This window comes from Cyphomyrmex costatus, unplaced genomic scaffold (assembly GCF_001594065.2).
Source record: "Cyphomyrmex costatus isolate MS0001 unplaced genomic scaffold, Ccosl1.0 scaffold123, whole genome shotgun sequence".
NCBI classification, from domain to species: domain Eukaryota; kingdom Metazoa; phylum Arthropoda; class Insecta; order Hymenoptera; family Formicidae; genus Cyphomyrmex; species Cyphomyrmex costatus.
In genome coordinates, this window is record NW_017275207.1 from 5,971,425 (window position 1) to 5,994,190 (window position 22,766).

General features: G+C 35.4%; 1 protein-coding gene across 4 annotated transcripts in view; it reads left to right on the forward strand.

Moving 5' to 3' along the window:
- The window catches only part of LOC108782295 (GTPase-activating Rap/Ran-GAP domain-like protein 3), a 28,052-nt gene that overhangs the window by 1,146 nt on the left and 4,140 nt on the right, over positions 1 to 22,766 (forward strand). The window contains exons 1-12 of one of the 4 annotated variants that reach the window (XM_018550537.1): positions 11,941 to 11,981; positions 15,801 to 16,769; positions 18,293 to 18,359; positions 19,277 to 19,360; positions 19,531 to 19,612; positions 20,009 to 20,127; positions 20,549 to 20,613; positions 20,677 to 20,743; positions 20,827 to 20,929; positions 21,040 to 21,138; positions 21,538 to 21,750; positions 22,185 to 22,456. In XM_018550537.1, coding sequence (XP_018406039.1) covers positions 16,435 to 16,769; positions 18,293 to 18,359; positions 19,277 to 19,360; positions 19,531 to 19,612; positions 20,009 to 20,127; positions 20,549 to 20,613; positions 20,677 to 20,743; positions 20,827 to 20,929; positions 21,040 to 21,138; positions 21,538 to 21,750; positions 22,185 to 22,456 — 1,506 coding nt within the window. In that variant the 5' untranslated portion in view covers positions 11,941 to 11,981; positions 15,801 to 16,434. Of the gene's footprint in view, positions 1 to 11,940; positions 11,982 to 15,692; positions 16,770 to 18,292; positions 18,360 to 19,276; positions 19,361 to 19,530; positions 19,613 to 20,008; positions 20,128 to 20,548; positions 20,614 to 20,676; positions 20,744 to 20,826; positions 20,930 to 21,039; positions 21,139 to 21,537; positions 21,751 to 22,184; positions 22,457 to 22,766 lie in introns of those variants that run through there. The other 3 variants (XM_018550539.1, XM_018550536.1, XM_018550540.1) reach the window with 3 other exon arrangements.

Below are 22,766 nucleotides of genomic sequence, written 5' to 3' on the forward strand. Positions count from 1 at the left end.
GAATGTGAAATTTATTTTGCAACTTTTATCATGTCACATTCTCGTCATTGAAACAATGTTTCTTTAGCGATATAATTTTTATTGTGCTCTCCTTAGATATTTATGATTATTGTATAATATTAACTGTATTGCAACTATACCAAATAAATTTGTTATTCGTGTTAACCGATAAGACGCTTTTATCAGATTTTTAAATTTTGTTTGGATTACTTTATTTAATTATTTACATGTTAAACTTAATATAATCGATATAATCATATAATGTGAATAAAAGCTTGCATTCGAATTACGGAAGTACGTTCAATCGTAATATTATTGTCCCGCTAAGAAACTTACCGATTTATTTTTTCTCGTAATAAGAACGTATATATTGTCAGTGACTGGAGTTTGCTTGGAAGTTTAATAGAGAGTTGCTGGAATTGCCGATAATAATATATGCTCAATATTACGTTTTATTTTACTAAAAAAAATTACATAATGCATCATACATTTCTACTTTGCTCAACTTTTGCGAGCAGTGTCGGTTGTTACTTGTTTCCGCTCCCAAAACGTCATCGTGCATTCGTGCGATAACACTGTTTGATAAACAATGTCTCGAAAGGAATTCGGCGGAAACTTTTAATTAGTGAGCATTCAAGCGAGTGATGACTTTAGAACTTAATTAGTTTCGTAATCTCGATTGAGGAGTATCGAATGGGATGTTAACCGTGCTTCTTAATTAATTGAGTCAAAGTCAGCCGATCGTGCGAATGCGATCAGTGCACGATAAAGCCGACTGCGATAATCGGCAATGAGCGCGCAGATTGCAGCATGCAAAAATCGAGGCGGACGCTCTTTAATCTCCCGAACAACGTACGTAAATCTGCGATACATTAAACGGTATTAAATGATTGCGAACGCGAACTTATGCCCATATAATGCCCATACAATTTACGAGCAGCTGGTTGAAAATATTTCAAAACAATCTGAAAGGGGGTCTTGCATCTTGGAGAAAAGAGACAAAGAGAGAAAACGAGAACGATACGTGGCATTGTGCAAATTATTATTCTTGGCGTATCGTTCGACTGCACGCGGTCGAGCAGGCACGTGCCAGATACAGTGTACCGTAAAGATATACCGAAACGATAGACGACCTCTTCCCTCGGGGGGATCCACCCCATTATTTCAGATCAATTTGCAAAGTTAACATGCAAAGACTGTCGCGTTATCGTTCGAGTCCAACGCGAGGTCGCGCGGCGTTGGAGCGTTCGCATCTCCGACATCGATTTTTAATACGTTAGCTACAAGCGCGTTAATTAGCTCCTCTTAACGACTCAAGCGTAGCTGAATTAATTCCGCGTCGGATGGTTTTCGTGATGTAATCGAACAGCGACGTCGCGTTCGGCTGTTATATTTTATGTGTCACATAATCTTCGATTTATCTCTCAAGTGGAAAGGAAGTCTCGCAGTTAAATGGAAAACAAAGGAAAGAGAAAATTGTGCGCAATGCTGTATTTCGGGGGTGAAGAGATATCCACAAAGTTAAACACTAATTTTCGAACACATTGGAGAAATGTATATACAGTTCCATATAACAAACAGATATAGTATGAAAAGAGATATTATTAATAAATTTTGTTATTAAACAAACGTATGAATATTCAACAGCGACGTTACTGCGGTCCCGTTGATGTAATTAGCTATAATTTACATTATTTACACAATAACGTTTTATGATTCATGTTTATTCAATTACGTCTGGATGTACATTACAATTAGGATATCACGTTACGAGATCGCAGTGACAAGATATTCCCTCGCTTGTGTTCCAACAAATTCTATTATATTTTCGATCACTATGTTGCACAGAGGATAGTATCGTATTTGAATCGTTCGAAATTTAATTGCTTTATCTGGCAACGGAGCGTTCAAGCGAGACACTGCCTTCTTTATGATCCACTTCGTTTCTCTACTGGATAATGAGATTAACCTCCCCTGCAAAGACGCATGAACTACCGAAAGCAGGTATGTTTCGCCATAAAAGGTTCCTCCTGGCGTCACGATGCTATTATATAATGTCATCGGAAAAAATTCCTTTCGCATACGTGCGCTTATCATCATAGATCCAATAAAAACAGCCATTTCAATGAAGTTGTCTATCGATTTAAAAAGGGTCAAGTGCTGAAGCATGAATCCTTTTCTCTCTCTCTCTCTCTCTCTCTCTCTCTCTCCACCCACCTCCTTTCTTCTCTTTGTCGATCTCTTTCTCTCTCTTAAATATCGAGTTGAAAAGAGACGCTGTTCAATTCTTTCTAATGGAGCATAGATGTTATAGATCATGGAATGCCCAGTCTATATATACAGCTATTCTGTATATATCATTACATCTATTCTTATCACATATTTCTGATAATTTGTGCGAAGATATTGCGAAAAACTCGACTCATCGAAATTCCGTTGATATTACCCTTAATCGATAGAGCTTCGGAAATGTTTCTCGAGACATCGATTTGTGGTATTATTATCTAGAGGAATATTTCTTAGTCTACTTTAAGAATACTTTGCTTATACGCTTTGTTGTAAAGCATAGTAAAAAGATGAGAGAAGGACAAAGTTAAATTAAAAAAATCTCAGTATGTGTGTTTATTTTTTTCTAATATTATTATCTTAACAATTGCAATGTTTAAACACACGCGAATTCATTTCATTTGAATAACCCTAAAACTGTGAGAATATTGATAGCTTGCAGTGAAAATCTTCGCAGAACCACGTACTCGCGAGACACGTCAGCAGTCCATAAAGTATACTATAGTTATAAAAGAGACCAGTCTGGAGGCAATTCCATTACTGATATTAATCCAAGAGGAATTATATCAGCAGCAACAACGCGGCGAGTGGCTCCGCGATATCGGATTTCGGTGCCTCGCTCTTTATAATTAACCCTTTTGCTATTGGACTCTGGACCGAGTGTTCGTTGCCGCTCTTTTGTGTCAAGCCGATCAATCTCGATCACGCTCGATCGAGTGGAAGTCGACCGAGGCATCTCGATGGCGAGCGTAGGGGCACCGGGGCGAGGTGGAAATATGGAGCACATAAGGGAGACGAGATGAGACGGCGGTAAAGGGATGCGGGGTGAGAGAGGGGGGGAAAAATCCGCGAGGAAAAACGGCATTACACGGTTAGCCAGGTGGATAGTCGGTATCGGGTGTTAAGCCGATGGCATTATGGTCGCGGAAGAACTCGGGCGTTTTCGATGTCCGCGAGTATATCGTTCAATTACGTCACCGCGCGCTGGTGGCCCGCATTCGAAAGCACGGTATATCGATTTTGTCGATGCATAACAAGACTTTCGTAGGTAGCGGCGACGCGCCATCCTGACCGTCGCGGACGGAGGATACTGAGAAATGCCGATGCTTTGACACGCGAGCTAATATGCCCTTTGCTACTTCAGTAGCTTCAATGACTCTCAGGGTCGTTAACCCTTTCGGCCGATAGATGTGTGTTTGATGTCGAAGGTAAATATTTATACGTCAGAATTTGTCGCGCTTCTCACGGGGCTGTACTGCGGCTGTAAATATAGGTTTTACACGCGAGCCTGCTAGATATATAATATACAACGTATAATATATGTTACAAGTATTCCAGATATGGATAACATAATTTACAGAGTAAACAACAAGTAAATAAATACGAAACGAATATAAAAATATTAAAATTGCAGCTCTCAAGAATTAATATATATATATATATATATATATAAAACTTTAATTTAAAAGTAGCATTTAAATATAAAAAATAAAGAACATAATATTTAAGAAATAATATCAGAATTAATTATTTATGAAAAAATATATATCGAAGTTGATAATCCAACATCTTAATAACAGACTACGAAAAAAATGTTGAAAGTTTTTTTACATTTTATTTTATCATACATGTAGTATGAATTTTTTATTTATACTACTTTCTTTGCGAAGGAATAATATCAGAAATAAGTACCTACAAAAAATTGATAATCGAATACAGTTTTCAGCTGACCGATTACAAAACAAAATTAAAAAATTTTTATTATACACTTTATTTTATCATTGAAGATTGTACGCGTTTGCTCTAAATTTTCCTTTTGTTTTTACTACTTTTTCTTTACATTAATGTCAACCTCAAGAACGAAATATCGAGGTTAATTCTCGATGATGTAAGTAATTCTCTCTCTTTTTTTTTTTTTTTTATCAACCCTGAGGGAAGCGAAATCGCAGTCTTTTCGCGCTAACGTCGAAAGACTCGACTGGTTTCTGTACCGAAACGAGTGTGTAATACGCGTTAACCAGTGCGCCGTGGTTCCTCGTGAGTTTGTTTAACGTATACATGTACATATATGCACTAATCATCTTTATGCGCAAAAAAAAAAACCGCTGCGGTCGTATATACCACTTCCTAAAAACGTACTTTCCACCTATATCGCGCGCTTTTTCTCAGTCGTAATAATGCGAAAATACTATACTGTTGCGTCTAACGCAACAGTATACGTTTGTGCAAAGCTGCAAAACTACGACGGTATGTCATAAAGACACCGCCTCTGCTCCTTTCTTTGTGGAGGAAAGTTCCGCGTATGTTTTTCATTTGTCAGCCTGATTAAGATGGACGTGTATAGAGGACACCTTTGTTACTCTCCTGTCTTCTTCACAAAGTCGTTCCATCCCAACGATAATATTCTCCATCGTCTTATATTTTTCAATGCGAAAGACATTCGATTGTTGCTCGCGTTTCTTTTGCAAATATAACTGCAATGTTATGAAAATTCCAATTTTGTAGTTGCTTGTTTTAAAAATGCTTATTAATATAATTATTAAATTTCGATGACCAATATAATTTGTGATGTTATTTCTAGTTTCGGTTTATATTTGCATTTGACATCCCAGACAAACTGAATCGACGCGCAGTTTATAGAACTGAAAAATTAAATGTGTTTGAATACGAATTAATTCATATACGATTGTTATCAAACACCATCTGCTTTGACCGAAAATAGGATTCTTCCTCTTATTCGCAATGTCTTAGTTAAATAAATTCGATTTTACAATCTGTATCTTTTTTCCAAAATAACTGATTTAATTAACGAAGCACTGTACATCTACTAAAGGTAACTATAACGACGTACCGAAGTATACAAAGAAAGAGAGAATTGCTATATAAATTACTAATAGTTTCCAAGTCATACAAACCTTGCTATGTCTATTTTTACACACGCATTATCCGCGAAACCACATTGGTCAGCGCTGTTATCGCCGCAAACTGGCCATGCGCACTCGAGATGCGTCCTCCTTTCGCAAGTATCTCTGTAACCGTATACGGGTTTCAATTTACGTAATCAGCGACACACATTTGGCTTTACCGTACTTTTCGTGCGTGAATAATGTTCCAAACTCGAGCGCAAATGATCGATGACTGAAATCTGATGAAAAGTTTCCGAGACTCCTAAATATTCTATAATTAGCGAAAATGATGTCTGTTAACTTAATCGTCGGAAAACATTGCTTCGTATACTGAACGAGTTTGCCGCGTGTGTTAAATATGTATAATCGCGTTAACTGCGGATTACTCTACCTTTTTGGCACGCCATCTGTTTTTAATTCGTAACTGCGCAATATATGTAAATATGTGTCCTCTTCACCGTTTTCGTGGAAATCGTGTAAATCTATTAACTATATCAATATTTTCGCGGTACTCGATTAAATCTCTCGGTAATATATCGGTATTTTCGTGGAAATCAGCCGTGTCGATATGTACCATATTTGATACGGAAAATTTGAGGAAATGAGTTTAATATCAACTGTTCATTTGGATAAGATATAATGAAAATCATCTCTGAGAATTCTGTTTGTTCTTTCTCTATAAATTGAAGTGTTCTTGAAATTTAGTATTATTCGAGTGAAATCTAGGATGTACCGCGAAATTAATCAAATTTAATAGAATTACACGGAAAAAATAGTTTTGCTGAAATGTCTAAAAATTTAACTACATACAGAAGTATCTGGAAGTAATTTTGTTGAACCGTTAAAATAATTATGTAGGATGCTCAAGCTGGTTGCTAGAATGTTAAAACTTTATATAGTATTGTTCATCATCCTGCATAATTATTTTGATAGTCCAACGTTGTTAAATTCATAATGTCAAGTTAGACTTATTTTTAATCATTTCTATAGATTATCACTACTTCTATTCAATATGTCATTAATTTAATTAAAACAATTTATAATTATACACTTTAATTCAAGAAAGTGCATTAAATTTGACTAAAATTTTATACACCTTCTTTTTTAAACTTTTAAAAGTTTATTTACTAAGCATATATTAATATAGACGTTGTTTTAAGTTGAAACTAAACGTAAAAATGAATTGAGTGACATACATATGCACTCATATGAAAAAAAAAGATTGGTTGAATATGGCATAGCATTTTTAATTAGTTGCAGCAATTAATTTTTGGTTGCATTAGCTTATCGAAATTCTATATTGATATTGCGAATATATTATTAAATGTATAATGTCAAATTTAACTAAATGTGAGTCTCGCTGTTGCTACTAAATATATCGTTATTATATACTAATTAAAACGATAATTAAAGTTGACAATATATCGTGTCTGATTTGACTACATAGTGTCAAATATAACCAATGTTTTAGTACAAAATAACGATACATAATAATTTAGTAGGAGCAGTGACGACTCATACTAGGTTAAATTTGGCACACTATAGATTTAACAGTGTTTAGGTTAATGTAACCAAAAATTGGCTGCAACAGCCAATCTTTTCTTTCAGTGTGGAAGTTAAAAATAACAAAATGTGTTATTTACCTCAAGGGATTGGGATCTCTATTGCTCCTCTGATATCTGATAGTGAACGAAATGATTTTCAGAATATATCTATCTAAATCATTCTCTTTCTGTATATAAACCTTCTCTCTGTATTCTTTCCGCAAACGGAAAGATGCGTACTTTGCAATCGCTAATTATGATAAAAATATATTGTATACGTAAATGTTTGCAACACACATCCAGCTATTAAGTTAAAAGTGTTTCGATGTTACTTTCTACGAGTGTAATGCAACAGTTGTCTCTGAAACATTTTATAATTATACAACACGAGACGACTGCCTGCATAGGTATATCTATTATTAGTTGTGTTAGATTATTGCGTTTCAAGTTAGATAACAGAGTGGCATTACATGTGTTGAGCAATGTGTATTAAAAGAATTCTCTTAACAAATTTTACAATTGCATCACTGTCGGAAAATGGGTCTATTTGTTGCATGTTTTGCACGAACTATCGCATGAAAAGAATAAGGCTCCTTGTTTGAACTGAGCTGTGTGCTTATAATAAATTCAATGGAAAAGATCGATACGAAGTCAAAATTGCATGCAATTAATGCACAGGACGCGCCTGCAAAAAATCGCACAATCTTCGCTATTTTAATGAGCGGCCATCATTGTAATGAGCACAATTTCCTCCTCTCTCGCCTTTGATTTAAAAAGGCTTTTGCTTTAATGATCGTCGCACAGTTTAAAAGCTCTCTTTATGAAAATAGTATATATAGTATTGTAATTATATATATTATACACTATGCAGCGGTGAATTCTGTGCGGCTGTTCCTTTGGCTTTACGAGTATAAGTACACATACGTTTTCACGAACGTTTTTTACGATGAGTTAAAAATAAATCCGAGTACTTTAAAAATATGTACCGTCAACTTTCAAGAACATTCTGTATACATATAGCGATCCACTCGTTCGTGCAACCCCTTCATAGAAAGCGCAGTTATGTTCATGCAATCAATAATCGCTCTATCCATTTCTATTATTTATAGCGCCGTGGAAGCAGCGACTTTAATCGCTTTTCCCTTTTTTTTTTTTTGTAGCGCCAGTCTGTGGATTCTACGCGATAACTATAATGCCGATCATCTGTCACTCTCGATTTCTTTTCCACACTTAAAATACGCAGCGCGCGCATCTCGCAGCGTCGCCGACGTATTTCAGCGCGATTAAAATCAATATTAAAATCAAATGATTTTTTCATGAGTGATTCGTACTCTTTGATTTCGTCTAAAGAACCATTGGCGAATTAGCCTGAATGGTAAACGACGAATACAAACTTGATAAATAAAGTCCATTCATCCTATTCGCAAATCTTATACGAGCGAATTTTCAATTTTAAACTGTCTCGCGCACCAGTTTGGTGCAAGCTTATCGGTTACCGCTTTGTGGTTGTGCGAGATGAAATCCTATACCATCTTTGTAGTCGTCGATAAGAATGCACCGGCTGGACGAGCCACCTGGGAGAGTTTATCGGGAGTCGATAAACCATTATTACAGCGAAAGACTTGGTACACGCATCTCGGAAAACTCGTTCTCTGATGAGAGAAAACATTGGATGAGCCTGTCATTACCTACACGTCCGTCATTTATTCTTCATACAACTGATCGAAAAAACGTTCGTTAACTTTTATCGACATTTATGTATAAATTTTCGAGTTAAATTTATGAATTGATGCAAAAATATCTTTTCACTATACACGTGTGTGGCGTATAAAACGGAATGTACGAGAATGTATATCATAGAGAAAATATTATATTTTTTGGCGTTTTGCCATACTATAGGCAATCCAATTTGCTTTTCCATAAAGCAAAAAATAAGATCAGCGACTGATAAAAGTCACAATAAGTTGTGGCGATCGCGAAGAAAAATTATTACGATATAATTCAATTATGCATCATTTCACGCTATTAACGTAGATATATATGTAATGTGTATGAGATAAAAAATAGATTGATATACAAAGATATATTTTACGATATTATTTTTAAATATATTGCATACTTTTTCTTTAGACTGGGTTGTGTACGTGTTCCACCTTTTGATAAATTTCAGTTTATTCAATCACCCGCTTTTTTCCTTTTTCTCTCTTTCGTTCTTTTTTGTCCATTAAACAAATTACTGCATTATATTTTATCCGGCAACAAACAATCGACCTTTAGCGATATAAATAATTTCTATTAGAAATTATTAATTTAATTTAATTCATTCAGTTAAATTATACACACAGAGGGATACACGCAAAAACGTATGAATACACAATTGGTGGAGCATCCAGTAATGCTAAAACCTATCAAAATGAAATCGGAGCGATAATTGATATTACAATAAAATAACGCGTTATCGCTAACTAAAATACACACAATGAAAATATTTATACATTTCAACTTCGATATTAACGTAATCTCACAATGCAAGAACTGCATGCAAGTTTGAATACGAAATATCGCACACATGCGCATGCAAGAACCACATGCAGGTTTCGAATGCGAACAATGCAGAAAGCAGGACAGCTGCAATGTAGAATGCAAAGTTGAGCAAAAGAAACAAGAGTAAATACGTCAGCACTCTGTGGACGATACAAATTCAGCCGCTGCACTGCCACACGAAAAGAAGATAAAATATATTTAGCTTCTTAATAAAATATTTAACTACTGAATAAATTTTGATTAACGTTTTGTTTCTTAACAAGTAATGGTTGCTTCTTGTAGGGCTTTTTACACTAGAAAAGAATATGTTTATCAAAGGACTTTTATTCTTTAATTTTCAGAAACTTCGCTTTAAATTTCTCATGTAATGACGCAAATTTGTAATGTATGTATAATATATTACGAAGCTATAAGAAATGTAAGTATTTACAAAAATAAATGTGTGATAAATAATATATCATATAATCAATATATTTATCCTATAACGATCAAAGCTAGATAACAGTGTTTATTGTAATTATGTGTGAATTTTATATACTGCGTATGTAGTCCCCCCAAAAATTGCGACGCTGTTAAATTTCAGCATTGACGCATACTTGCTACCGCAATTTTTGGGAGGACTGCATACGCAGTATATAAAATTCACACATAATTACAATAAGCACTGTGATCTAGTTTTGACCGTTATAGGATGTCTTCTTCTTGTTTGTGTCTATCACATGTACGGTCGTAAAAAGATTTTAATATTTGTTAATATATTTATAACACACTTATTTATTACTTTTATTGTTTATGTATACAATTTCAAATATTATATTAAAATAAAAATTTATTAATAATATTTAATATCAGAATGATATACTGATTTACGAGGTTTCTGTTTCTCGACACTTAAATGGTGATTAATGGTATACGTATTTTACTCTATAAAGTAAATGATAAATGTTGTAAATTGTTTAAATTTGTGGAGTTCTTGTAAAAATAAGAAAAAATTTATGAACATCTTTTAGTTTCTCTCTTTCTCTCTCTCTCTCTCTGTTTTTCGTCTCTTCTTAATCTTCCTTGAGTTAAATATTTTGTTATTTTTAACTTTCATATGTATCAAAATATAAATCTTTTCATTTCTGTGGTTAGTTTCAGCATAAACAACATTATATTAACGTATGTTAAGTTATAATATGTATATACGTATGTACGTTATGTTATATTAACGTATATTACACTTAGTAAATAATAAATTAAACTTTAATTATTTAATAATTAATACTTTAATTTATTATATATATATATAAATCAAATTTAATAAATACATTTTTTCGAGTTAAATTATTGAACACGATTGTTTTAATTAAATTAAAGATGTATTAAAAAAAATAATATAGGAGTAGCGGCGACGTATAAAAATAATAAAAAAATAATTCAGATTGAGTTGACATGACATTCTATTGACATGAATTTAACAATGTATATACATAATTTAATATAAAACATTTTAAATTAAAATTCTATCAAAGTAATATTCATTCCAATTAAATTGAGGGGAAAAAGTTTTCTCTTTACATTAATTCAAGCCTTTGAAGTTGACAATACCGTTTAACTCGCCACCGACTACGTTAAACAGTTCTGTCGTAAAATTTTCGAAATGTTTTGAGTTCATAAAAAAAAAAGGGATACTTTCCCATGAGTTTAGCAATTCTCAAACATTCTCTATGTAGGAAACGCCGCGTAGGGTTTATCGCGTTATCTCATGTAAAAAAATCCAGGTTAATTCTCTGGCTATTTACAATTCACGAGGACGTTGCCGATGGCGGTAAGAGAATCTGATTAACGTTCGGGCTGTGCTAATTCGTCGGTCCGATACGCACAGTCGCGCCCTAATCTCACCCCGTTCGAACGGGCGTTCGAGTGCCAAAATTTGATGGTGGTGTGCGAGAGAGGGAGCGAGAGAGGGAGCGGGGAGGGGGAGGTGTCGCCAGGACAACGATGGAGATTGAAGGAGCGCCGCGTCGACCTGGTGCCGGCGAGAATACGGGTCACCGTACCGCGAGACCCTATATACCGAATCGTGGCGAAGGGTCGCGCATCGATATGCTATGCCGGGCACGAATAACGGCGGTGACATACGTCACCGTGTGCCGCGATAAGGCACTCGGACCCCGTATACGCGTACATACACGGAGGAACAAATAGATAAATGAACGAGAAGTGAGGAAGAGGAAGAGGTGGTGGTGGATAAGAGGGAGGGATATATGGTAACAGAGGAGAAGGAGAGACAGTGGACGACGACAAATAGAAGGAGACAGGGGAGCAAGAGACGAAGGTGGACGTGGGGACCGACGAACTCGTCGACGCGGCGCCAGTCGTCGAGTCGCCATGTCACTGCGAGGAACTTGCCACTATCTCGCGGGGGCTGCTGCGCTACGCGCCGGGTTGTAAAGGTTTGCCACGGGACGGTGGCGGTGGTGACGGCGGCGGCGGCGACGGCGGTGGCGGCGGCGGCAATACGGCCAGTAGGGGTTGCAGACCCAAGACGCGAAGTAGTTCAGTGCTGTATAGAGTTCCGCAAGTGGTATTCCTCGCGTCCGGACCGACCAAGCAGTCCGTTGTATTTCCAGTGTCGCAGGGACTTAATTTAGAAAACTAACGACTGCATGTGACTGTCTAAATCTAAATCTTCACAATCTTCATTCTTTAAATAGATGTAACTTGTCAACAATTATTGTATGTACATGGCAGTAATTCGTAATCAAGTTAACTGTGTAGCCTCACAATGGCATTGTGAAGCTACATTAAAAAAGTATGATATGGTCTCGCGATCGGAGTAATTTGATTTTTTCAATGACTAAATGCACAACATTTAATTGGCTCGCTATTTAAAATGCTACATAAAACGTTGGTAACAACTTAATCATAACTGTAAAATAAAAAAAAAAAGAGAAGAAGTATCATCTATCAACGACATCGACGCTTCGCAGAGTAAAGTATCGATAGGATCCAATTTTTACTTAGCAAATTAATTTTTTAATTAAGATTTATTGTATAAAACAAAATTTACGTATTCAGTTAACTTTGCTCAGAAGACTTGAAAACACAACTTTTGAGGAAAACAGAGAAATATCAAAAGCAATTCATTCAAGGAACGTCTGTTTGACGTTAATCATAATTTAATATCGCACTAGTGCAGTAAATTATTCTAAGAAAGGTTAAACTATAATTAAGCTAAGTGTTTTACGAAGTGAAGTTTTTATCTTCTAACTCCCTTTTAGAAGGAGGGAAGTTAAGTTTATAGAAAGTTGATGCTAGAGAAGACTTTGGCTTGAATAGCGAGGTTGTTTCTGAAGAAACTTCTGATTCGTTTTGAGAATAGTGAAACGCTTCTTTTCGCACTCGGAAGCGAAAAAGGGCTGATCTTGTTCGAGAACGTGACACGCGAACATATCTTATTCTTATACGTATATCTACGGTTCCGTAAATCTCAAGTCTCTATGGAATCGCTGTTAAGAAGAATAGAAGCTCGATGACATTCTCATATATTTTCACTATTTACACGCGACAAAAGATTTTCCTTCTGAGCTAGCAAATCGGTTCCTAAACAAATCTTGATTTAATTTATGAAATAGATTTAAATATCCGCTTTTTCCGCGCGATAACGCGCGTCTCGAAAGAGCATCTCCGCTCGCTTGTGGATTTTCTCGAAAAATTTGCGATTCAATGCAGGAGCAAAAGAAAGCGTATTGGATACACCTTAGATATTTCCCACGCGAATGTTCCACGACCCGACACTTGCCCGTAGAATTTACAGAATGCAAGACTCGTGTTAGCGTAACTTCTCTACATGTCTTGTCTATATACACAACAGTACACTTCACAGGCTCGGTTATCGAATCACCGTATCCGTCCGACAACATCCGTTGTCCCTCAGCTGGAGATTCGCAAGATCCGTGAGATCAAAGAAAAATAATCGATAGCTGCCATTTTTCTATCGTTATCGCCGATATCGTGAATACATAAATGTGAAATATCGGCCATACGAACGACTCTTCGATAGAGCCGAAAAATTGATAGAAAGAAATCCATACTGCTGTTTGTCGAAGATAGGACTATTATATATCTAAATAGCAATGGTAACCCAATTCCTTGAGTAAAATAACATTTTGTTATTTTTAATTTCTGTGTGTATGAAAAGGTGTATCAATCCATTTTTTCAGCTCCAAAATAAACAATGTATATTAACGCATTTAGTAAATAGTAAACTAAATTTGAATTAAATTTAATACATTTCCTCGAGTTAAATTATTTAACTTCGTAGTTGAATTAACATATTGAATAAAAGCAGTGGTGACCTATAAAAATAATTAACCAAAGTAACTCAAATAGGATATAATTTGGCATTGTGAATTTAGCAGCATTAGTTTAATTTATTATACTTTTTAACTTTTTGCAGTTTTAAGATTAGAAAAAGAGAGAAAAATTAAACGAAAATAAAAGTTAATCTAAATTAGTAGAAATAGATATAAAACACCGTATTTTTAAGTCAATGACTCGTCTCCGATAAATTTGAATTTGTCTGCATGAATTAAAAATTTTGTCCCGAAATTAATTCGAAAATTTAACTGAAGAAGATGTATTAAATTTGAATTTATTATTAAGTGCGTACATTAATATGGACATGCTTTGCTTTAAAACTAACCACAAAAAATGGATTAATTTACATTTTAACACACATGGAAATTAAAAATAACAAAATGTTATTTAACTTAAGAGATTGGGTTACCATTGTTATTTTGATATCTAATAGTCCATTGGTTTAGTTAAATTAACGATATATTGAGTAGGAATAATGGCGACCCGCAGAAATAATTAAAAGTAACTCAAATTGGGTATAATTTGACATTACGAATTTAACAGTAATAAGACCTACTTGAATACGTGTCGGGACGTATCTTTGACACGCATCGCTTATCACGAAGGCCTCTGATATCACGGATATTGGACGCTTCGGCAAGGTAAAAGGTCGTTTCAATGGTATCGATGTCTTCGTCCAATGTCCGATAAAGTATCTATGAGACGAACGACCGTGCACGCGTAGAGTCGTCTATCCATGAACTCAATTCAGTTATTCATTCATCACATCTAGCCATTTATGCTATTCTTGGCGTAGGCGCTTCATTCTCTTACCTCATTTTCAGTACAAATCTTTCTTGTTATCATGTTATACCAGTGTTCGATACTTGTTTCAACTGTTAAGAAATGCTAGTTCCTCAACTCATTTTATCCTGTTATTTTGAATCCGATTCTGTCAGTAGAATTTTAATTAGATTTCGGAGTTGTTGAATTCATCTTTTGCATTCGAAGTAAAAACTTCAAGTAAAGGTCGTGCCGTATGTATCACGCTTTTCTGCCGTGTTAGCAAAAAAGTATATCTTGAAGTTCGAAATGAGTTGTCATTATTACTTATGTCAATGTCATTATCCTGAGAATAATTTTAATACGGGATGATTCTACGCGTTTTTCTTGGTTAAATTTGCTTAATTAAAGAACGTGAAAGTTTTTCATTAATATCGTCCGATAAAAATATATCCTGCATATACGTAGGTTTATTAATCTTTTATTAACGCTCTTGTGCAGAAAAAAAATATCTACCAATATAAAAAAATTCTTAACAAATAAACGTATAAAATTAGATAATGTTATTAATTAGCGGATTTTTTCGTGTATAAATATTGGATTAGTACTGTGTTAAATAAAAATTATACATGGAAAAAACAATTATGCTGAAGTATCTAAAATTAAATATAGATCTGAAAATTTATCGAACCATCAAAATAATTATGTAAAAAACTCAAGCGTGATGAGCAGCACTGCAAAAAATTTTAACATTCTAACAACCAGCTTAAGCGTCCTATATAATTATTTTGATAGTTCAATAAAATTATTTTTAGATCTGTATTAACTAAATTTTTGATACTTCAGTAAAACTGTTCTTTCTGTGCACTAATTTACACACCGCTCCGTAATTAATTAAAACATTTCGACTTTAATTGAAAAACTTTGAATTAATGATTAAAAAATGCTTTATCTTATTAGAGAGTAAAGAATAACAATAAAATAATACATTAATAAAAATAATGTAAAGCGCAGATCCGAGAGTTGTCATTAAATAAAATTAAGAAATTAAATAAAATTAAGAAATACAACTAAAAAATAATACACAATTAAAAAAAATTGTTACGAAAGAGCTACTTATTTTAAAACAAATAATTGAAGAAATAAACTACTTATTTTATTCAGAGTTATAGAATTAAAAATAGTTTTCCAATTTTTTACTTTATTTTAAAAAAACATTATATATATATATATATATATTATATCTTAAAAAAGATGTTTTGTCATTTGTTTATCGTATCTATTTGACTTTTTAATATTGCGATATGTACATACAATTATCTGCGGTGACATATAATTATTTCTACAGGTGTATGCGATAATTATCTACAAATTGCGACGTATTTATTGTAAGGCATTAAGTGCATCTAGCGTTACGTTATCGAAGCATTTAAAGGATCACAGAAGTGGCGCATAAATAACGTACACACGTAAGCCACGTTAGATCGCATTTCATTCCTCTCGTTCTGTATATACCGGTGATCTCCTATTCGACATCGCCCAACATCGACCCGAACGTTGAGAGAGAGAGAGAGAGAGAGAATTCAAATTACCACATGGCACAAGAGGCGTTCACCGTAATTGGTATTCCTCAGCTACGTTGAGATATAAAGCATCAGCCGCGGTGCATAACGGTATCCAAAAACAACGAGCCACGCCGCATAATCGAGATTCGTCAAATAATCTTACGATACCTGCTGCAGTTTCTTCTGGCCGACCCTCACCGCGTTGCAACGTGCGGCAATTTGGTTTTGCACAAGTCGCACAGCGATGCGGGTGCCGACACTCGCCGGCTGTTCAACGACATTATGATGATGATGATGATGCTACCAAAAGGGGAACATACCAAGCTAGTGGCGCATGCTGTATGTGAAATAAAATCGCGTAGTTGTGCATAGTCATACTGTTAAATTGTACATAATACGTAGAGAGACATCGCCACGCAATTCAAAAGAGAAAAAAAGAAGAAGAAAAAAAAGACAGCGAAAATGCTATGCTTGGATATCAAACTCGTTTCGCGACTGCGGGGTGTCTCCTCCGGGACTGCCTCGTCAACCGCGTCATCAACGCATCCGACGACGACGGCCTCAGCCTCGTCATCCTGGACGAGCTTCGCGGAGAAAAGCATGTTCCGCAAAGTGAAACGCCACGAGAGCGGCGAGGTCGCCAGCTCGGCCACGACCAGCGACAGCGAGGAGGAATCGTTGCGACCCAGTTCGAATATCCAGGAGATGATACGCAGGAACAGATCCAGATCGGTATGCGTGGCGGCGCTCATGCCTTCTTCGCAGCTCAGGCAGCTACATCGCCGTGCCAGTCATGTGTACGTTATACTCTAACGCGTGATCTCTGCTACTCTATAGCGACGATATCACGCGAAGCCAAAATTGCGAGTCAAGTAATAAGTTACTGATTTAGCCTATCAATTATATTCCCGTTACTGTCTTCCTCGAAGATGTAACACGTTATTCTCTCGCTGTTCGACTTATCGTTCCTATTTGCCGCGTGAAATGCCATACCAATTTACTCTCGTTTTTTTATTACCTTTTATTTATTGCCTTTTATTGAAAAAAAAAAAAAAAAAAAAAAAAAAACGAGTAATACGCTGCTTGTTGCTTGACCTTTTTCCATTTGCTTCACTCAGGAACCAATAAAACCTTGTCACTGAAACGACACATCTAACGGGCAACGCTGTGCGAAACTCGCGACCCATGCGAATCCCGAATCTTGAACAGTAACCGTTTCTCTTTGTCTCTTTCATGTAACGGCCTCTCCCGATTACCCGGCCAATTCGACCTCGACGTAGCTTCTCGTTAACCTAGATATTCATGTCGTGAAAAATGAGAAGCGCGAGAGAGGGATTGAGCCGGTGGACGAAGGGTGCCATCGTATATTACGTTCACACTACGAGATAGATACGATTCGCTTACCGGGGGATGATTGTATTTGATCGAGATACATTTAGTGAATCAATGATAATTATCCTGCCGATAGCATTTTACCGTTTAATCTTCCTATCCGCGAGAGAGAATATCGAGGAACGTGGTTCCACAACCGTTTAATATGATAGATTATTTGCCCAATGTAATTAATGCGTTTTAGGGGAAATTTCTAGGGAAACATCATCTTTTTGTTTTAACTTTTCCATATTAAACCTCTCTCGATAATTAAATTCTATTCTTAAATTAAAATTAAAAAAAAAAATTGTTTGATTTAAAATGAGAGCAAAGACTTTTATCTACGTCACGATAATTTTAGTTAAAGAAAAATGGAGTTTAGATTGAACAAAACAGTCAGTCGCTGTCATTAAAATTAAAGGCAAAATTGTGGGTCACTCTATGAGTACAGAAATCAATTCGCAACGTAGGATTAATTTCGGAGGTAGACAATTTAAGAAACATTTCAACAGTTTTTCTTTTTTAGTCTGTGTAGTTTTTAAATAGCAAACGACGCGTGTTGAAAGCACCGTCAAAAAGAGACACGATAAAGCTGTTAGAAAAAAAACATAGGTACGTGTTCTCGGTCGAGATTGCTGTTCCTCGCGAGGCGTATCTTTCCTGGTGAGAACGATTCCGTAAGAATGCGTATACACAGAAGTAAGAAAAAGGAACTGTTAAAAAATGTTTACGCGCGCAGTGAGGACATTTGTTTCTGAATAGTGCGAATCATTTCGTAAAGAAAAAAACCACGTAGAAAATCAAACGTATTTATGGAACTACGTCTTCAGCGAATATGAACGAGTAAAGTTTAATTAAGTCTTGTGAAAAATCTCTCAAGATAAAATATATATCCTCGCGGTATACAAGCTCGGGTTAAATCTGAACATGCTTCATACTATATTTCCAGATCCACCACGGACGCAATAGCGAGGCGAGGCGTCCTATCGAGACGATGTTACGGCAGTGTCGAAATGGTAAGGAAACAATGAAAAGTAGATATACATATATATCTAGGTAAGAGCCTCGCTCTACTTGTTACGAGGGTCTTCTTAGCCGTATGCACAAGTACTTGTGCAAGGTAAACGCTAATCACTCCGATAAAACGAATGAGTGCCCTATGATAATTCATGACACGTCCTGTAAGCTGATTATATTGTTTCCCTCTATCTTGCTGTTTATCTATTGATTTGCTTATCGTATAGTTCGACGAAGGTGCATCCGGACAGTGCTTGGCTCGTGTTAATATACGACATGTCACAATATGTTCGGACGCGACACAGTTTTAAAACTGGCAGTTTAAAATAGGAAGATATATGGAGGAAAAATTCTTCGAAATCGCGTGAAAAGTCTGTCAAATAGAATTTCAATCGAAAATGTAATGTACGTCTTTGATAAATCCGTGGGTGAAGCATATATTATATACTATATACTTTGTGTATTTTAATAAGAAATTATTAAATTATTAAATTATTTCATAAAATTCTCTTTCAAGGATTCGAATTTTATTACTTAATTATCCAACTTTTCTATTTCAAGAAACGTACGTTCAGTCTACCTTCAATTCCGTCGCAACTTTCAAACACAAATGGAAAGCTCCTAAATTTTTTTTAGAAATGGTTTATAAAGCGAGAAAGGGAAAAAGAAAGAGTAAATATTTTTCAATAGAATTTGATTGCGCTGAATTTCGTAGAAATGAAATCGAGTTCTCGAAATAGATTATTTATATAAAATCTACATGAAAAGATTTAAGATTCAATTTTTACCATTTCAATCGCATGTTCGAAACGAATTACAATTCGCAAATTTGAAACTGGAGCATGTTGACTCACACTGACATTTTATGTTATATGTATGTACTTGATAATTGCGACACTCAAAAATGTCTTTCTAGCTGCCGCAGATCGAGCAGGACGGTGCCGACAATGGAAGAAGATTTCGAGTGGAGAACGGAGACTCTCTCGGGGAAAAAGAAGAGGTGAGGAAGCGTTGCTTAATGATCAAACGATCAACTTCTTTCTTCTACCACTCGAAAGATTCGTCCCGTTTCGCGTAATTGCTCGTTCTTACCTCATTTCGTTCTTTCATCGTATCCCACTTTCTGCCACGGATTATGTTTGTAACGATGAACGATTTTTACATTAACAGATGTTCGGTTCGCCGAGTACGCCGATATTAGAAAATCCAGAATACCAAACGCGTTGGTACTTTAAATACTTCTTAGGCAAACGTAAGTTGAACGTTGAGTATATCTGTAACACAATATTGCCATCGTAATTAGAACAATTATATAGGTAATAATGTATTATTTTGTAATATTAAAAATATTTCTGCTCATATATACATTTTTGAATCATATTTTCTTTTCATACACATAATATTGCGGAAACATGATGGAACATTTTATTAGCGTTCCATTTATGTAAATCGGTTTACGTTCTTTATTCACTCGACCGAGTTAATCATTGTTAAGTTTAATGAAAATTTATGCATAGAATATTATATTTTGTGCATTTTTTGCAGTAGCTCTTAGATGTAAGAATTACTGCAAGAGTTACTCACAATATGCGATTTAATGTAGTCAAGGATGTCAAATAAAAAGGCTATTAATTTTATTTATGTACAGTGCATCAAAATTATATCGCTTCTGATCAAGAGAGAAATCCTCTCTTCCTCTCGGTAGTCACGAGCGAAGTCGGTGATCAATGCGTACCACACTATAGAGTTATTCTATGGAGGCGAACTGTGAGTAGATAATGTATTATTTAGTAGGGAAGATCCCTCCAGAGACAAATTCATGAAATTATTTATGTTCCTAACTTTTCCTTTTTTTTCCCCTTCTTTTTTCCTCATGTACATCGGTCCTTTGGAAAGTTCCCTTATGTTAAACTCAGCTTCAATTTATTTTACAAACGAAATATTTATTGCTGCAATTTACTTAGGTATCATGTTGAATCGATATCTATATATCTCTTTGTAATACCCAGTTATTATTTTGCACATGACATGCAATTACGAGATATAAGATTTTACATTTTACTTAACTCAACTCCCACTTTTATTGTAATATATTTGATATACCGATCCCTTGATAGTCTCGTACCTCGAATGATAAAATTATTAGTTACGAAATTAATCGTGATAAATTAAGAAATGTTTTATGTAGGGCGCGCAGAAAATATCGTTGCCGTATTCGGCGAACAAAACAATGACTATCAGACAAATTCTCAGGTAACTATCTCTATATCCACAAACTAAAAGAAACACGAGTGCAATCTATTATTGACGTTTCAGCAACTTCTTCAGTCTGGAAAAACTCGATAAAGCGCCCCGTGAAGTTTTCACACCCGAACTGCAAAAGGTACATTTACAAAGATCTCATTTACCCACTCAACTATATGGAGTTGTAAAAGAGATACGGATTAATTCAATAATCCTTCGTAGGATCTATTACTGTTAGAGGAACAAGAAGGCTCGGTGAACTTTAAGTTTGGCGTAATCTACGCGAGAGAGGGTCAGATCACCGACGACGAAATGTTGTCTAATGGTAAGCCCGGAAGTATTGCTGAGAACAAAAGACAAGTCTAGATGGGGTGGGAAATTAAGTGATAATAGATGTGCTATCGATTTCTGAGAAACGTTTCTCATTGCTCGTAGAAAGAGGTAGCCCGGGTTTCGAGAGCTTCTTGGAGATCCTGGGTGAGAGAATACGGCTCAAAGGTTGGGACAAATATAGGGGCGGCTTGGATGTGAAAGGTACGTTGATGACATGAATATTGGCAGTGCAAACTCGAGATCTGCAATCAGAAAAGGTCTGCAATCGTCACTTGTCTCTTCAGATTGTTACACTCTGCCAGAATTTAACAATGTTCCGCTCTCTCTCCAATTCTTCCAACTGACGAATTTCAATTAACGAAAATTTGATTATTTTTCATTATCATATTTTTTATCACTGTAACTTATATCGATACATTTACAGAAAATTTATTAAAGTATCGATAAACACATTGCCGATTGAACAAACCTTTCTTTCAATTTTTTGTTGTTTCTTTGATTTTCTGTACTACATTCACGACTTGAATAAACTCGTACTAACCCAGAGGAAATCTTTCTCTTACGTCCACGTTTCTACTCGCACGTTCTGTCGTTTTTCAGGAGATATGACGGGAAAGGAAAGTTATTACACAGTTTATGCAGGTCACGAAGTTATGTATCATGTTAGCACGATGCTACCGTATTCAAAAGACAATCCGCAACAGCTCGAAAGGAAAAGACACATTGGCAACGATATTGTTAACATCATTTACACGGACGATCCATCAGCCATAGATACTTTCAATCCGAACTGTATAAGAAGCCAGTTTACCCGTAAGTTAAGAAAAATATCATGATAAGGTCACGAACGATATATTGAACTGAACCTCGTCCATTGCGTTGTTTACATAAAGAGCACTCGAGTTAAAATAAGATGTAACGTAGTAATTCTCAATCTCCTTGTAATCTTTTTGTTACGCCTACAGATTTTGTTCACGTTCTTTTAAACTTTAACACGTTATATCACGCACTTGGCCTATTTCCATTATATATCGCCGATTACCATACAAATATAATTTCAGATATTACTTTTAAAATCATTTCTCCATAGTTTCCATCGATCGTCCTTTGTTAATTACTAGTAACAAATTAATCATAAAAAAAAGTACAGTAAAAAAAAACTGCTAATATAAAAATTATGATATTATAGAGTTAAAATAAATTAAGAGAGTCATTAGATCAATATCAGTTTAATTCCTATTACTTAGACGTGTTTGCCGTGGTGACGACCGAGGCGGACGGTAAGGGTTGGCGGGTCGCTATTTATTGCGACGAGACCGTACCCTTGTTCGGACCGAGCCTTCCCTGCCCGCCAGTTTTCGAGGACCCGTATAATCTTCGCGAATTTCTCCTTGTTAAATTGATCAATGGTGAGAAAGCTACTTTTGACACGCCGACATTCTCCAGAAAGAGGGAAAGAACTCTCGACGCCCTGTTGCGAGACATGTACCAGGAACACTCGCAAGACAGCAAGAGCAACGTAAGCTGCTTTACACGGACTAGCACTTATTCTCGTTTGTATTTCTCCTGCGCTCCATTAATTTTTACTTACAATAATCTCGATAAGCCGTAACCCTTAAGGAAATTTAATACTGGCCAATTTAATACTGGAAGACAGTATAATTAATTACTTATATTTTAAGTACTAAAAGTTGTACAGTGCTTTTAATACTCCAAATAAATCATTATAATTACTATCTTTCAACATTAAATTGGCCAATGTTAGATTTCTACGAGGGAATAATGTAATAATTATTAATATCAATATTCAATATTTAAAAAATATAATA